This window comes from Osmia bicornis, chromosome 7 (genome assembly GCF_907164935.1).
Source record: "Osmia bicornis bicornis chromosome 7, iOsmBic2.1, whole genome shotgun sequence".
In the NCBI taxonomy this organism is placed as follows: Eukaryota; Metazoa; Arthropoda; class Insecta; order Hymenoptera; family Megachilidae; genus Osmia; species Osmia bicornis.
In genome coordinates this window covers 649778-667423 of record NC_060222.1, presented here as the reverse complement: position 1 = coordinate 667423, position 17646 = coordinate 649778, and the positions used below count along the sequence as shown (strand labels likewise).

Genomic DNA, 17646 nt, shown 5'->3' with positions numbered 1-17646 from the left:
AAGAATGAATCATATTCAAAATTCAAATTTAAATATACGAATAGAATCGATTCAATTCGATTCGATTTTAATTTAAATGTGGAAGGATAGATGGGGCAAATGTTCCATACACATCAGGAACCATTTTAGTGCATCATTTCAGAGCGCATGGAGGAAATTAACGGTGCTTGGTTATCACGCTCTTCGTCACAGTGATATGTACTCTTGATAGTGAACTTTGACACAAGCATTTTCGAAAACTTTCTATTTTCAACACGATTTAATAAAAATAGATTAATAAAGAAAAATGGCTCCACGATCAGAAGCAGAAGTAAAGGAAAGTTCAGAATTACCGAAAGATGTACCAAAAAGAGGCGTTAATGCCGTTTTATTGGGGCCACCTGGTAGTGGCAAGGGTACACAGGTGAAGCTCTTTTCTCTTCTGCACAAAATCTTCAAAATATTGATTTTTTAATTGATTTTTCAACAACTGTACATATTGTTTTGCTTATAAAAATATTGTATTTTAGGCGCCATTATTGAAAGAACGATATTGTGTATGCCATCTATCTACAGGTGATATGCTCAGAGCAGAAATTAGTTCTGGATCTTCAATTGGGGCAGAAATTAAAAAAGTAATGGATGAAGGTAAATTGGTCAGTGATGATCTTGTAGTTAAAATGATTGATCGCAATTTAGATAAACCTGAATGTCAGCGTGGTTTTCTATTGGATGGCTTTCCAAGAAGTGTTCCACAAGCTGAGAAAGTAAGTTAAAAACTTTTAAGTAATGTTTAAGTTATGTAATGTTATTATAATTGCTCCTTATCACTGTATCAGTAGCAGAATTATGAGATATACTAATGACCTTGACATGACATTGATATAAAACAAAATAAAACAGTTTTGAAAAGTATCATTAAAATAATTTAGTGTTACATGAATGAATATGAAGAAAAATATTTTTTAATCTCTTAATTTATATAGCTTGATGGTATGCTACAAAAGAGAAAAACTAAGTTGGATACTGTGATAGAGTTTGGAATTGATGATAATTTATTGATAAAGAGAATCACAGGCCGTTTAATACATCCTGCTAGTGGTAGATCATATCATGAAGAATTTGCTCCACCCAAAGAACCTATGAAAGATGATGTATGTAATAGTAGTTATCTGTATTATAAATTATAAACAAGTATGTGATAAAAGATATATCATTTTATATCAATAGGTTACTGGAGAGCCATTAATTAAAAGGTCTGACGATAATGTAGATGCATTGAAAAAACGTTTATCAATATATCATACACAAACTCAACCCCTAGTTGATTATTATACTTTACAAGGAATTCATTATTATGTAAATGCAGCTCAACCAAGCAACAATGTTTTTCAAGATATTGATCGCATTTTTCAAAAAACAATTAACCAAGACAAGAGTAAAGCTGAAAAAAAGAAAGGTTTCTTCAGCTGGTTCTTTAAAAGTGATGCATAAAAGTGTTATAGCACATTTCTCTCTTCTAAGTGAAGCAGATAGTTGGATGGGAAGTATATTTTAGTATTATGGTGATTTCTAGAAGAATTTAATATTTTAGATATATAATTTACGATTCAAAAGTAATTTATATATTTAAAAAGGTACATAGTTAATACAGTATGTATTTTTTGATTAAATAATATACTTTACATTTAGTAAAGGTGTAAACGGCATCACATTAATTTCGTTAAAAATAGTCCTGTGTAAATCTATAAAGGAAGTATTGTAAGTTAATCAATTGAATGCACACATCTTTATTAGTAGCGGGTATTTGATGATGTAATTATAACATAAAAAGTAATCGATTAATTGCACCTAAGAAAAAATATATTTGTATATAATGGATACTAGACCTTTCACATACTTCTTTTTTTATTAAAGTTTACATTCGATAATTTTTATTACAAACATTTACTTAATACTTCAGACATGTGCACCCGAACCAGTATAAATATAATTTTAAAGTAACTTCACTTTTAATATTATTTGTTATAAAAGACTAATCAAGTTATACATTTTTGTTTAACTTGAGTGATAATGATGCATTTTTAAATATTTTATGCTTCAAGTGTTAAACATGCCGACTAAAATGCTTCATTTATATATTACACGCACATGTATCAGTTTTTACATTTTTTAATTAAATCAACTTTATTTAGGTAACATAAAATAATAAATATTTAAAAATATTGTATTAAAAATGCACTGAATCTATTGTCACGCCTATAGATTTTTAAAAATAGTTTTACAAATGGCTATAAATGAAGTGTAATGTATATGAAAAGATATTTTACATAAGCAAAAGTAAATCCAAATATATTCTGGTACAATATTTCTGCCTATACATGTTGTATCATTATCCCATTGTAAATATTTTACAAAGAGAAATGAATGTATATCTGGATGTAATAAAATTTTCAAACTGATGAAATTTTTTTTAATAATCTATCTTCATTAAGATAGTATGATTATATGTGGAAATTAATTTCAAACAAATTTATAGTTAAGAGTAGAAGTAAAAATGTAATAAATGGTACAAATGTAGTATCCCTTTAAATATTAATAATGAATGCTATATTAAATAAATTTAAGGAAACGTAAATTAAAGATGCGCGGTAATCGCGTGGAGCGCGTTGGGTAAACGTATCGCGCATGTGCATAGATTGCCAATTGTTCGCAAGTCTCGTGAAGAAGCAGGTCCGAGATAAATAAGTTTTTCCGCTTGTCGAACGTAGGGATAAAGGTAGAACGAAGAGGGAGAATTTTTTCAATTTCTTAGTGGAAAACTGTTTTCCGTGTGCTGAGGGCCGGCGGCCGAGTGATGCACGCATATGTCTAGGCTCGGAGGGACTCAGGTTCTGGCCACAGCACAGGTGAAGAGGACGGCCGCTGATCACACAGCGGTGTTAAACTTTAGTGCTGCAAAACGCAGCAAACTATCCGCCGTTGCGGTCACGGAGATCAACGAAACTGAAAACATGACGGATACAGCTGCGGCCACAACTGATACTCAAAAGCGAGCCAATTTCTCAGCGTTAACCGTTGGGAATCCAAACGGCGTCAACAAGATTTCGCCGAGTTTGGCAAGTGCAAAACCAGGCACAGCTAGAAAGCTCGTCATCAAAAATTTCAAAAGTAAGCAAGACCATGGGACTACCTAACCTCAAAATCAGCTGGTATTAATCGTGAAGATTCGTGGTGTAATTTATGGTTGGCACAATGCCTTCAAACATTGCGACATTCCTTTTAACATGACCTTATAAATTTTCTGTCACTCTTTTGCTTCGCATTATGTAGCCAAGGACAAATTGGTCCTAATTGAAATTAATAATACTAAAACGAACATAACCTAACCTGACGTTAAGAATAACTAAAATGGATAAACGTCTTTAACGCGCATTATTTTCCTTTTTTATGCAATTTCCAGAAATATTGTATTGCCCTCGATGACACGATTAATTAAAATGTTAATTCATACATTACATTTTTGTTGATTCTGTTAAAGATGTAAAATTTAATCTTATTAAATAACTAATTTAGAATAAATCAATCATTTAAATAACAATGCAATAGTATTAATATTATTAATATTACAAATTTCGTACAGATAAACCAAAATTGCCAGAAAATTATCAAGAACAGACATGGGAGAAGTTGCAAGAAGCTGTAATTGCAATACAGACCAGTAAAAGTATTCGTTATTCATTAGAAGAACTTTATCAAGCAGTTGAAAATATGTGTAATCATAAAATGGCATCTACATTGTATACAAAATTGACCAGGCTAACAGAAGCTCATGTGCAAGCTAACATAGAACAGTTCTTAGCAGAATCAATGGATAGGCATATATTCTTGAAAAAAATGAATGAATGTTGGCAATCACATTGCAGACAAATGATTATGATTAGAAGTATTTTTCTATATTTGGATAGAACATATGTATTACAGAATCCAAGTATTTTATCCATTTGGTAGGGTTTGTAATATATCTTTGATTAATTCAAATGGTTCAGTATCTGTTACTTATTGTATATTATTTCAGGGACATGGGATTACATTTATTTAGAGTGTACATTGTTCTAAATAATTTAGTTCAAACACGTACAGTGGAAGGATTACTTATGCTCATAGAAAAAGAACGTCAGGGTGATACAGTAGACAGAACGCTTCTTAAATCATTATTAAGAATGTTATCAGATCTACAAATCTACCAAGATGCCTTTGAATCCAAGTATGACATTTGCATATTAGCATATATATGTATATAAATAATGTATTATTCTGCTATTAATATTAAACTTTTTGTTTTTACAGATTTTTGGTAGCTACAGAAAGATTATATGCTGCCGAAGGTCAGCGATTAATGAACGAACACGATGTTCCTGAGTACTTAGCACACGTAGACAAGCGTCTTCAGGAAGAAAATGAACGTTTATTACATTATCTTGATGCATCTACAAAGTACGTTTTTTATATGGATTATTAAAGTATATTCCCAACATGATACTAATTTCAATTTAACGTTCTAGGTGGTCGTTAATACATACGGTAGAGAAACAATTGTTATCTGAACATATTACTAGCATTTTACAAAAGGGATTGAGTGGTTTATTGGATGAAAATAGAATTAGTGATTTATCTTTACTTTATAATTTATATAGTCGTGTAAAATGTGGTCTCATAGAACTTTGTCAGAATTTCAATTCTTATATAAAGGTATGTTTTATACATATATTACCATAAATTTCTAAAAGTAGAAAATAAATCATACTTTCTTTTATGTTTTTATAGAAAAAGGGTAAAACTATAGTCATAGATCCAGAGAAAGATAAAACAATGGTTCAAGAACTTCTAGATTTCAAAGATAAAATGGACAATATAGTAAACACGTGCTTTCATAAAAACGAGAAATTTGCTAATAGTTTAAAAGAAGCTTTTGAAGCCTTTATTAACCAACGAGCAAATAAACCAGCGGAATTAATTGGTAACATTTATATCTCGATATTCTAAATTATCATTTGGATGATAATTAACATTGAAATTAACATTGAATACGTTTTTATAATCACAGCAAAGTTTGTTGATTGCAAATTGCGGGCTGGTAACAAGGAAGCAACAGAAGAAGAATTAGAAAGATTATTAGATAAAATCATGGTATTATTTCGATTTATCCACGGCAAGGATGTATTTGAAGCATTTTATAAAAAAGATTTGGCTAAGCGTTTGTTAGTTGGTAAATCAGCTTCCGTTGACGCTGAAAAATCCATGTTATCGAAATTGAAACAAGAATGCGGTGGTGGTTTCACTAGTAAATTGGAAGGAATGTTCAAAGATATGGAACTTAGCAAAGACATTAATATTGCTTTTAAACAGGTAAATAAATATTATTTTTAAATATACAAAAGTTTTTTCTTACATATAAGTATTTGAATTACTTAATTGTGAAATTTGTTGTGTGTATATCAGTATGCTGGAAATTTGCAAAGCGAATTGTCTGCTAGCAATTTGGATTTAACAGTTTCGATACTTACAATGGGTTATTGGCCAACATATCCGGTAATGGAAGTAACATTACCTCCAGAAATGGTTCAGTACCAAGATGTATTTAATAAATTCTATTTGGGAAAACATAGTGGTAGAAAATTACAGTGGCAACCTACATTGGGACATTGTGTACTCAAAGCTTGGTTTAATCAGGTATTATTTATTTCTTTTAATAAGTACGGGGTGCTAACGATTCACTATTCATTTTATCTAAATTTAAAAACAGGGTAACAAAGAGTTTCTAGTGTCATTATTTCAAGCATTGGTGTTGCTTCTATTTAATGATGCTGATAATTTATCTCTGGAAGATATAAAAGCAGCAACTAATATAGAAGATGGTGAACTAAGAAGAACTTTGCAATCTTTAGCTTGCGGAAAAGCTAGAGTGTTACAGAAAAATCCAAGAGGAAGAGATGTTGGAGATAATGATAGATTTGTATTTAATGCAGATTTTACAAATAAATTATTTAGAATAAAAATAAATCAAATTCAAATGAAAGAAACGGTAAAAATACTTAAACGAATTCTTTAAGTATTTATGCATTCTATAATAACAGATTTTTAATACATTATATATTTTTTTAGAACGAAGAACAGAAAGCTACAGAAGAAAGAGTCTATCAGGATAGGCAATATCAAATAGATGCAGCTATCGTCAGAATTATGAAAATGAGAAAAACGCTCACGCACAATCTATTGATTAGTGAACTATATAATCAGTTAAAGTTCCCTGTAAAGGTATGTTGGTTATGACGTAGTATAAATACTTCTATGTAAATAAGCCCACTTATATAATAACGTAAAACTTCTTTCTTAGCCTGCTGATTTGAAAAAACGAATTGAATCTCTTATAGATAGGGATTACATGGAACGAGATAAAGATAATGCAAATGAATACAACTACGTTGCGTAACCTGAATCAAATGCCAAAGTCATTTCAGACTGGGTGGTCATTATGTGTTTGCCTATTGTGAATGTGACATGTTACAGAAGAAAAACGAGAAACTTAAAACTGGCTAAATGTCGGCACGATGTTGCGGCATATAGTCAGTTGTTAAAAAAATTAGAGTGTACATCATTGTTTTGGTTTTTATAGTGCGCAATGAATACTGGACAATTGAGACCTTTTTTTAAACAGTGTTTTATCGTTAGTATTCTTGTGTTGTTTCTGGAGTTTGCTAAAAAAAGGACCATCTGCAAAATGTTTTCAATGGTACAGCATTTAAAATGTATCAACAGTTTTTCACGGCATATTAAAGATTTAAGAAGATAATACAGTAATAATATCCTAAGAAAAAAAAATGCGAAATATCGTTTGGCATAAGTGATCAGGAACGCGTTATTTATAACAACATGAAATAGTGTACTGTGGACGTTGAACGCAGTGATTACTGACATTGTTTTAAACAAGTGAAAAACATTAAAAAATAAAAATTCATACATTGAGACTAATATTCTGTTACATGCAAAATACTTAATGAACACGCATAACACATTTTTACAGATATTGCCGATACGAGAAGACATATATATGTGCATATTAAAAAGATAAAAGCCACGAGTTTGAAGAAATCTTATTAGGAATATAATATGTATTTCTGTAACAAATTTTTGTACATTACCTTATAATACAGAGTTTATAAATAAGAAGAAACAGAATATATCATTGTACAAATGATATCCATCTTCGTCAAAATAATAGTAAAGTAATTTACATGTAACGTATGACGAATTGAAAAATAACATGAAACACTTTTTAAATCTATTTTTATTTATTAAACGATATACAACTGAAATTAACATATTCAGCAGTGACTTTATATACATATAAATATTTACATTAAGAAATCATATTAGTTCAAGTAAAAGTTTATACATTAAAAAGGATACAATAGAAGTGTTTCATATTATTAAATAATAAGAATATTCTGCCGTTAACTTTACAGTTTTCGCTATAAAATCGCAGCATTCAATTAACGCCATACCTATGTAACTACTTTCTTTATATATTTTGAATAAATTGTAGTTTGTCAAGAGTACAATTTTATATAAATACATGTATCTTATATATCTTTATATACAAATTAAAAGTTAATGTGATACAAAACTTATTTTGCCTAACTGTGAGTTTGCTTTGTATGTATCATATAATGTTGAAATTAGTTATAAACTATACTATTTAAAATTATAAAATAAACTTTTCAATTTATATATTAATCTTGCCATTTTTATGAATGAAAGTTATGAAAATATGTTATGAAAGTAATTGAAGTCCTTTTAAATAAAAATAACAGTATTGAATAATATAACATTTTATAAAACTATAATCTATAAATAATCTTGAAAAGTTTAATAAATATGATTTCTATCTGCTTTATAGTTACATGTATTATATTCCTTTCCAGTGACTCTGTATTACAAGGTTATTTTACAAACGGTTGTTAAAGAAATAATTTATAATTCGTGTAAATGCTGTGCAAAATAAAATTTTTAGAAAAATAATACAATGGACTTGAAATTGTTGTAATTATACATTAGATTAGGTACACAATTTCTTACTATAACTTGTAGTGTAATCTAAAGACTAAAACAAGAGACTTGTAAAAAAAAAAGGTCCAGTACTTTTTTGTGAATATAAATATCTAATTGTATTTCATAAAATGTGTAATAAATTTCATTATTACAAAAAAAGGAATTAGAATATTGCGTAAAGTAGGGAGTCGATTGTTATAAAAAAAAAACGTATAATATATATGTATTATTAATACTATTAATAAGATTTGGATTATCCAGTGACTTGTTCAGTCGTTTTATGTCGATATAATTATAAAATAGTTTATTAACGAAATTTTGTATAAACACAAGGAAAAATGTTGTTGATAAACCATTAGCTAATTTTAATGAGCATCCTGATGGAGAGTTTTAACATAAAAATAAAATCATTATAAACGCAGTACATGGTAAGATCATAGCAAAATCATTTTAAAATAAATACAAACAAGAAAAAGTAGTAGTACTGCCACATTACACTTTTACAACATTATTTCATTTCGTATAGCAATAAAATGATAAAGAGCTTATTTTGACAATTGAAATGCAATAAGAAAAGCTTTTAAACAATAAAACTACATTACAATAATTAATTTCTTTATAAACTACCTTATACTGCGTTTTGTTTTTATTGCATTAAAAAACTTATTTTTATCTAATCATTTTTAAATTTATCAAGATTGTAAATAGGGTAAGGTTCTATAGTTGTAATAAAATAAAACGAAAAGTTCAAATTATCTTTTGTTCACGATGTATTAATTAAAATTATTTACATTTTATTTACAATATTATATATATACGTATTAATATTCGTTTTTATAAAATTTTTGTTCATTATAAAAAAATTTTATAAATATCTTATTTTTTTAGGTGTTTACTATGTCAATTATTGTTACTGGAATAGCTAATATTATCCTCTAATTTTTTGTACGTGTTCAGTTTTCATATCAATTTCGTTAAGTAAAGACTTTGCGAAATTATTAGCACTAGCTTCTTGATTTAAGAAGTCAGATACTAGTTTGGAAGGTGGTTTACCACCTCCATGTGCTAAACACTCTTTTCGATACCGATCGCCAGCTGTTCGATTAAGGGGATCTGTTTGGAAATAAGTTTGCCATATCCAAGAAGCAATTGCTCGAGAGATTAAATAAGAATAATACTTTGCACCGTAACCGACTAGGTGAGAAAATCTTAACTGCCATGCCTGTGAATAATGTTTAGATTTACAGCTTACAAAATCCGTAGTTTTACAATGTTAAAACCAAGAAAAATTACATACCGTATTTTCAACATAAGGAAGTTCATAGTATTTTTCTTGTACTTCTCTTAAAACGTCAGTTGTTGATTTTTCCAACTTTTTACTATGATAAACTTGATCCAATTTACTATAACATATCTGATTTTGTAACTCAGAAGCACAAAATATATTTTTTGAGGTATACAATTTTTCTAATAACATTGGTGGTATGGGTTCCAGAGTTTCAAAGTGTTTTGCAAATGTAGATACAACCTAATAATACATATTGAATTATTAAAAAAACAAATAAATCATTTAATAATTGTTTAAAATACAGTAACTCACTCTTGGATCACTTGCAAAATATTCCATCAATATACTAGGAACTTCTGCAAAATCCGTACTACATCTAGTTCCAGTTACATGTTGATATTTTGTTCTACCTAACATAGAATGTAATGCATGACCCATTTCATGAAATAAATTTTCTACAGAAGCAGGGCTCAATAAGCATGGCTTATTCCATGTTGGAAGCGGTAAAGATAACATCAATACTACTATTGGATTCTAAAAAAGATTTTCATAAAAATATGAAAATTTCATTACATTAATATTTGTAATATTTCCAGTTTATTTAAATCATACTTGGTAAGATCCATCTGGTAATTCTCTTCCACCTCTAATAGTAAAATGACAATCTTGATTAGGTTTCCCTTCTCTTTCAAAGAAATCACAATATATGTAACCCAAAACTGTTTCATTTTCGTCTATCACTGCAATTTTGTGTATATTATTTGCCCAAACTTCACCAGGTAAAACTGGCATAGATTCTAATTTAACACCGTACAATGCTTTGGTCAAATTGTTAATACCATCCATACAAGAACCAAGTGAAAAGTATGGTGTAAATTCATTAAGGGATGTATTCAACCAAGTTTTTTTTGCTTTTAGCGTAAAGTAAGTAGTGTCCCATAGCATTATATTCTAAATAATGAAAGCATAAAATTAACGTAAATTTTTTTCAGAATGTATCAAATACAGCTTAGCGAATTCAATATACCTGTTTTGTAAGAGATTCAGAATCTTTCATCTTCTGCATCTCTTTAAAATCCTGCTGTGCTTTGGATTTTATATTCTTATTCAAAATGTCAAGAAATTCATGTACTACTTCAGGTGTTTCTACTGTACTTCCTTTTACTGCTCTGCAAATTATCGACTTTTCAACACATACATATACAGAGCACATATTCTTTGCATTCATTAATTTTGATAATTTAAAATGTACCGATGAGCGTACGATGGAAATCCGCATAGTTTAGCCAAATTATATCTTGAATTTAACAATTCTTGCAGCAGATATTCTTGTTCTTCATCTGGATATAAAAATACGCGGTATGCTGCTTCTCTAACCAGATAATTAGAAGAATCTACATAAAGTCCTTGTACTATTACTTTATTATCTTTTACTGTAAAACTGTGAAATATGTTTAATACATAATGTTAGATACATTTTTCTATATCATAGAAAACACCTTAAAAATCATTTTATTATTAATACTTACTACTGTCTTATACTTGCTGGAAGAATGTTAACATCTACAGCTCTTGCATTACCAGTACCTGCCATGAATTTTTGGCCAACCTGTATTTCAAAAAAAAAAAATATATATATATATGTATGTAAATATTTGATTACTACATAATTCATATGTAAATAAGATACACACTTGTAATATGTAATAATTTAATTGTACAACATGTTCCCTTATAGACTCCGGCAAATGTATAGCACATTGTTCAAAATCATGCAAGAACAATTTTGCAACATGATCATCAACAGTAGATGTTTTCTGAATATCTCCATTATCTACTACATGCTTCAATGCATCATATATTTCACGATGAGTATTCAACCTAAAAAAATTTACAAATAATTTTATATATTTCTTAATATAAAAATATGTGTTAACTTTAGAATCTTTCATGATTTAAAAGAAATTTACTTTTCCACCATATCACTGACAGATAAGCAAGTAGACTCTGCAGCTTCAACATATTGTTTATCCGGATGTGCAATTCTGATAAACTCTGCTAAATCTGCAACTTTACATAAAGTATCAGACATATCATCAAAAATTTCTACCATCTTATGTGTCCTATTTGGATTAATAGATTCTGTTATAAGCATATTTGTCTGGGATATTGCATTATCCTTCAAAATGTGAAATCCTTCTGGAGTTTTTAACTCAGGTATACCAAACAATCCCTAAATGTAAAAATTTTATAATTCAATACATTGCATAAGATATCTTGATGATGAATGCAACTTACAGTTTCTTTTTTCAGATGATGTTTAAACTTTTCTTTAGTAATAGTATTAAATGCTGTTGCCAGAGCTGACCATGTATTAACATTTCTATGTTTTTTAAAATGCTTTGGAATTTGTTTTTTCAATATTTGTATCATTTTTTATACTATATTAAATGGCTTATGATGTCAGTAAATACAGCATTCATTGAAAAATAAAAATAAAAATGGGATGTTTCAGAGGTTACATGTACAACATGCATTGACCGGTACTGACAGTCTTAAAATTTGTGATTCTATTTTTGACTGAACGATGGCATTGCTGTGATTTTGACTGCATTCTGCAGTTATGGATAGGGTATAAATACTACTTTTCAAGTACAAAATTGGAAGTATAAATTGAAAAGAATCACGAATTATATCTTCATAATGGAGAGACTTGGTGCATAAGGAATTTTACTCGCTTGTTAAAGTTTGAAATTGATTAAAACATAAATTATGATACGTCTCTAAAAATTATTTATTAAAGGATTGGTGGAATCTTAAATTCCGAGGTTACTTAAATACAAATGGTAAGGGTATAATCTTGTTAAGTTTATGCGTTTGTATCGTTTGTTAATTGAATAAGAGGACTGTAATGCAATTCTATGCTGTGACAATATGTTGAAGTGGAAGGGGTATGATTATCTATACAAGGATATGTTCCATACCATCACCCACACATTACTTGTCAACTCTTTGTTTTTGTCGCAATAATTTCTGCAATTAAGTGAGAAGTAAGAAATATCTTTACTAATATTATTAATATATGTATAATAGAATTCTGTATTTAGTTTAAATTATAGTGTATTGTTTGATCTTACACCTACACATTTACAATTAATCTTGTTCTGATTTATTGCAGTCTGACTCTGTGATAAGTGGAAATTTATTTAGTGCTGCTAAACAATTAGCAGACAGTGAGATCCAATTGATAAAAGCTATAGAAAATTCTAAGAAGATAAATAATAAAAGTATTACAAGTAATATGTCTTTGACACATAAAAAGGGTGCCAAAAAATCAATCAAAGTTTCAAATGTAAATGTCAATTTTAGAATATATTATAAATATAGTAATAATATTATAAATTAATGTATTATATTTTTTATTAGGTTCGTCCATCAGCTGCTTTGGTAGCAGCTAAACGTGAAGTAGCACAGAGGCATACATTGCAGGGGAAAAAATCTACTAATGTTTTTGTACATGATGTATATCAAAAGGCTATAGATTCATATAATATTAAACGAAAAGAAACTGGTCTTGTGTTTGATCAATCTATGACTGAACACGAGTGTCTTTGGGATTCAAATTATCCAGAATGTCCAGCTAGATTAACAAGGGTTTTACAGAGATGTGAACAGTTAGGTTTAATAAACAGGTGTAAGTTAATTGAATCAAGACTTGCTACTGAGAAGGAAATACTTCTGAAGCACAGCCAGAAACAAATAGACATTCTGAAATCCACTGATGGATGTACAGATGCTGATAATTTAGAGTTACTTTCATCCAAATATGATGCAATTTATGTACATCCTGTATGTGAATATTTATTTCTAAATATAAAATGTTCCTAAATTTTAATATTAAATTATTTGTAATTGCTTTAGTCTACCTACAGATTATCCCAGATAGCTGTGGGTTCAACAATAAACTTAGTGGAAAGTATTTGTAAAGGATATGTTCAGAATGGAATGGCTGTTATAAGGTAATTTAATTTGCTTGTCATATTATTGACAGTAATTATTGATAGTTATTTTAATTTTTTTTTTCAGACCGCCTGGGCATCATGCAATGAAATCAGAATATTGTGGATATTGCTTTTTCAATAATGTTGCAATTGCTGCTGAGAATGCTTTGAGAAATGATTTAGCTAACAGAATTTTAATTGTTGATTGGGATGTACATCATGGACAAGCAACTCAACAAATGTTTTATGATGATCCACGGTACGTTATTATATTTGTAACTTATTTTGAAAATGAATTGTTTTTCATATATACGTGTTTTGCAGAGTAATTTATTTTTCCATTCATCGTTACGAGAATGGTGAATTTTGGCCAAATCTTAAAGAGTCTGATTTCCATTTTGTTGGAGATGGCTTAGGAGAAGGATACAACTTCAATATACCACTTAATAAAACTGGTATGACCAATGCTGATTATTTAGCCATATTTCAACAAGTTTTATTGCCAGTAGCCTATGAGGTAAATAGTATATTGTAAATATTGTACTATTATTTATGAAACGTATTTAAAACTAATTACTTAGAAATCATAACATTTAATTATTGTAGTTTCAACCAGATCTCATATTAGTGTCAGCTGGTTATGATGCAGCTTTGGGCTGTTCAGAGGTAAAATAACAAGTACTATTTATTAATATTTTCTTTTTACTTTAGTTTAATCCAGATCTTGTCATTGTATCGGCTGGATTTGATTCCGCAACCGGCGATGAAAAGGTTGATATTTTTGTTTGTTTACAATAAGTCTCTAAAGGATTATTGTTTATTTCTTTTACTTTCATATAATTTTTAAGCTTTGTATGGTAGCTGTAACTATTCTGCTTTTTCTTTTTGTGATATCAAGGGTGAAATGTTGGTGACCCCTGCATGTTATGCGCATCTCTTGTCATCTTTATTGTGTCTGGCTTCTGGAAAAGTTGCTGTTATATTAGAGGTATAAAAAATACTTTAAATCTTTTATTATTAAGTATATTATTTTTATTGTATTTTTTGTCCTAATAGGGTGGTTATTGCTTAAAATCATTAGCTGAAAGTGCGGCATTAACATTACGTACTTTATTAGGTGATCCATGCCCTTTGTTACAAAATCTTGAACTACCTTCAATAGGGTAAGGTTTAGAATATATAATATTTAACTTCATATAAATCTAAGTTTAATATTATTTCAGTATACGTGATACAATTTTAAATGTAATTTATGCACATAAACCATACTGGAAATGTTATCAATACCAAGATTTATACAGTATTAATAGTACAATAAATAATAAGGAAGAAAACGTTAATCAGCATTTACCTGTAGTTATATTCAGGTAAGAGATGTAGTCAGTTTTTGTAGAGATTTTATTATCATGTTTATATCATTTATCTATCACAGGGGAAGTAGTGTTAAACCGGAAATATATGAAACAAGAAATTGCTATCCAGTTCAAAGCAAAGAAACTATTGAAGCAATAGAAAAACAATTGAATATATTAATACAATGTAAGTTTCGAATATATCATATTATTTGCTGTTGAAAAGTACTATGTAAATGTAATTTTCTTTTTAGCCACCAATTTATCTAAAGCACCAAATAAAGTATGTGTCGTTTATGATGAGAGAATGTTAAAACATCATGATATATCTGATGATAGCCATCCAGAAAAACCAAACCGTATTAGTGTAATATACAAAAAATTTCAAAAATATAATTTACTTGAACGATGTTATGTACAGCAGGTATATCAATATATTATGAAAACATATGGGTTTCTAATCTCCATTTAAAATATTACATTTTATTCGTAAGGGACGAAGTGCAACAATAGAAGAATTATTATTGATTCATTCACAAGAGTACATAGATAAAATAAAGAATACAGATAATTTAAAAACAAAGGAATTATATAAACAAGCAACAAGCTACAATTCGGTTTATCTGCATCCTGACACTTGGACAAGTGCCTGTGTATCTACTGGATCGTTATTACAAGTAGTGGATAGTGTATTAAATGGAGAGAGTCAATCTGGTGTTGCTATTGTAAGGCCTCCAGGGCATCATGCGGAACAGGATGCAGCATGTGGTTTCTGCATCTTCAACAATATTTCTGTAGCTGCTAAATATGCCATAGAATTTCATCATGTAAAAAGGTATGAATTTTGTTTATTTGCTTTTCATTATATTCGTTTTAAGCTGATGAAACATCATAATTTTCAGGGTACTTATAGTGGATTGGGATGTACACCACGGTAATGGAACTCAATCAGTATTTGAGGAAGATCCAAAAGTTCTTTATATATCTGTTCATCGTTATGACAATGGTGGTTTCTTTCCGAATTCTAAGCGAGGTAATTACACTCACGTTGGTTCTGGACCAGGAGAAGGGTTTAATGTTAACATACCGTGGAATAAGGTTAGTTATAAAAGAATATAATTAGTATTATTAAAATAAGATTGCTAATAGATTTATTTATTTGTAGAAAGGAATGGGTGACGCGGAGTATATAGCAGCATTCCAACAAGCTGTAATGCCAATTGCATATCAATTTAATCCAGAATTGATCTTAGTCTCAGCTGGTTTTGATGCATGCATCGGTGATCCTCTTGGAGGTACGTAAATTTATTTTGTATTTTTTAACGTGAAGATTTATTGAAATTCTATTTTTATGTTTAAGGTTGTTTTGTAACACCAGAGATGTACGGACATTTAACACACTGGTTGTCTTCTTTGGCTAATGGACGTATTATTCTTAGTCTCGAGGGAGGTTACAACATTAATTCAATCGCGCATGCAATGACTATATGCACGAAAACATTGCTCGATGATCCTTTACCGATGTTAGAAAGTAACCAAATTCCATGTACAAGCGCTATTAATACTATAAATAATGTTCTAAAAACGCAGAAACAATATTGGCTAAATTTGATGTTTAATCTATCTTTACCGAAAGAGAAAGTACTTCCTCAGGCTGAAATACCTGGTATAAAAACAAACGGCGAAGAAACTAAACACTCAGAATCTAAGATAGCGCTGGAGGAAATTGAAAGTGAAAAATTAGAACTGAAACTTTCAATTGATAAAAATTGTGTGACAGATGAAGAGATATTAAAATTACAAAATGAAGTAGAGAATATTAAAATAAGAAATTCGTTATATGACGATACTTCGAAAAAGACGGAAAAAATACATAATAATTCGATAAATATGCAAGCTATTAATAACGTTAAAGGTATGATAGGCTAGAAGTACGCGTACATGAAATTTATATAAGAAGAATTATTATTTTCTAGTGTCTGAATGTACAAAGAAATGTATAAATCAGGATGGAAAGAAAGGATTGCCTCCGCAAAACTTTCCCAATTCCGCTTCCGGCAGTGATAATGAACAGGGTGACAGAGCAGCTGCACAATCAAGTACCAATATAAATTTATACGATTATCTATCCGAAAATTTGCAAGTAAGTATTTATATAAAAAGATATAAATAAATTTTCATATAATTATACCCTTTTTTATTTATTAAGGCATTAGTAGCCGGCGAAATGTTTGCAGTAGTACCTTTACGAGAATGTCCACATCTAAACAGTGTTAGCGATGTTCCAGCTTCAGGGATTGATGTACATTTACCATGTGCAGAATGTGGTAGTAATGTTGAAAATTGGATTTGTCTACAATGTTATACTGTACATTGTGCTCGCAACATTAATCAACACGGTATATTACATGCTGAAGAGATGGAGCATCCTTTGGCTTTGAGTTTTAGCGATTTATCGGTTTGGTGTTACCGATGTGAGGCATATATAGATAACCCAGTAAGTTTGTATACAATCATTACTTAATTTTTGTAATATAACTTTTATTTTTTTATATAATGTTTTCTAGCGATTATTTGCGGCACGTAACGCTGCACATCAGAGTAAATTTAATGAAGAATTACCGTGGACATACAGCGAGAATTGAGGTGTAGATTTATTACTAAACTTGTCATTAACCTTTTATGTATTTTATAATATTTGTAAATGACTTATAAAACAGCATTATTATTTCCATATTTGTTATTTACTAAATGTTTAGGTAAACGATTACTGATAAGTGACAACTGCATGTACAATTTTCTTAATATTCAGATAATCAAATTAATTGTAAATTAATTTTAAGTATACACAATATTTTTATTTATTAACAATATATTTTATTAAATTGAAAGGGGGTTGTAAAAATGTAACATC

At 29.2% G+C, this 17646-nt stretch overlaps 4 protein-coding genes across 6 annotated transcripts; 3 read left to right on the top strand and 1 right to left on the bottom strand.

The window, feature by feature from the left end:
- The first annotated feature begins 116 nt into the window (after positions 1–116).
- On the top strand, positions 117–2441 carry LOC114874031 (adenylate kinase). The gene is made up of 4 exons (XM_029182920.2): positions 117–403; positions 510–746; positions 966–1133; positions 1210–2441. The coding sequence occupies exons 1-4, from the start codon at positions 287–289 to the stop codon at positions 1471–1473; spliced, it is 786 nt and encodes a 261-aa protein (XP_029038753.1). The 5' UTR covers positions 117–286; the 3' UTR covers positions 1474–2441.
- Positions 2442–2606: 165 nt separating this feature from the next.
- On the top strand, positions 2607–8846 carry LOC114874030 (cullin-4A). Its single transcript, XM_029182919.2, has 11 exons — positions 2607–3150; positions 3623–3986; positions 4058–4246; positions 4330–4476; positions 4545–4731; positions 4807–4999; positions 5087–5388; positions 5482–5712; positions 5786–6064; positions 6145–6297; positions 6377–8846. Exons 1-11 carry the CDS (start codon positions 2847–2849, stop codon positions 6470–6472), a joined length of 2445 nt encoding a protein of 814 aa, XP_029038752.1. The 5' UTR covers positions 2607–2846; the 3' UTR covers positions 6473–8846.
- A 44-nt stretch (positions 8847–8890) lies between these two features.
- LOC114874010 (mitochondrial intermediate peptidase) lies at positions 8891–11821 on the bottom strand. The gene is made up of 10 exons (XM_029182880.2): positions 11678–11821; positions 11350–11612; positions 11074–11260; positions 10909–10988; positions 10632–10820; positions 10407–10548; positions 9992–10330; positions 9692–9913; positions 9389–9619; positions 8891–9313 (listed from the first exon to the last, which is right to left on the bottom strand). The coding sequence occupies exons 1-10, from the start codon at positions 11810–11812 to the stop codon at positions 9020–9022; spliced, it is 2082 nt and encodes a 693-aa protein (XP_029038713.2). The 5' UTR covers positions 11813–11821; the 3' UTR covers positions 8891–9019.
- Positions 11822–12132: 311 nt separating this feature from the next.
- LOC114874009 (histone deacetylase 6) lies at positions 12133–17464 on the top strand. Of its 3 annotated transcripts, none has more exons than XM_029182876.1 (19): positions 12133–12225; positions 12558–12731; positions 12806–13228; positions 13301–13398; positions 13466–13639; positions 13705–13897; positions 13987–14046; positions 14279–14368; positions 14437–14543; positions 14604–14747; positions 14813–14919; positions 14987–15156; positions 15227–15567; positions 15635–15830; positions 15898–16027; positions 16093–16647; positions 16709–16875; positions 16942–17229; positions 17300–17464. In XM_029182876.1, the coding sequence occupies exons 1-19, from the start codon at positions 12223–12225 to the stop codon at positions 17375–17377; spliced, it is 3498 nt and encodes a 1165-aa protein (XP_029038709.1). In that variant the 5' UTR covers positions 12133–12222; the 3' UTR covers positions 17378–17464. The 3 variants fall into 3 exon arrangements, with proteins under 3 accessions (XP_029038709.1, XP_029038710.1, XP_029038711.1); XM_029182877.2 differs by lacking the exon at positions 12133–12225 and adding an exon at positions 12240–12429; XM_029182878.2 differs by lacking the exons at positions 12133–12225; positions 12558–12731 and having other exon boundaries at positions 13122–13228; positions 13312–13398.
- The last annotated feature ends 182 nt before the right edge of the window (positions 17465–17646 follow it).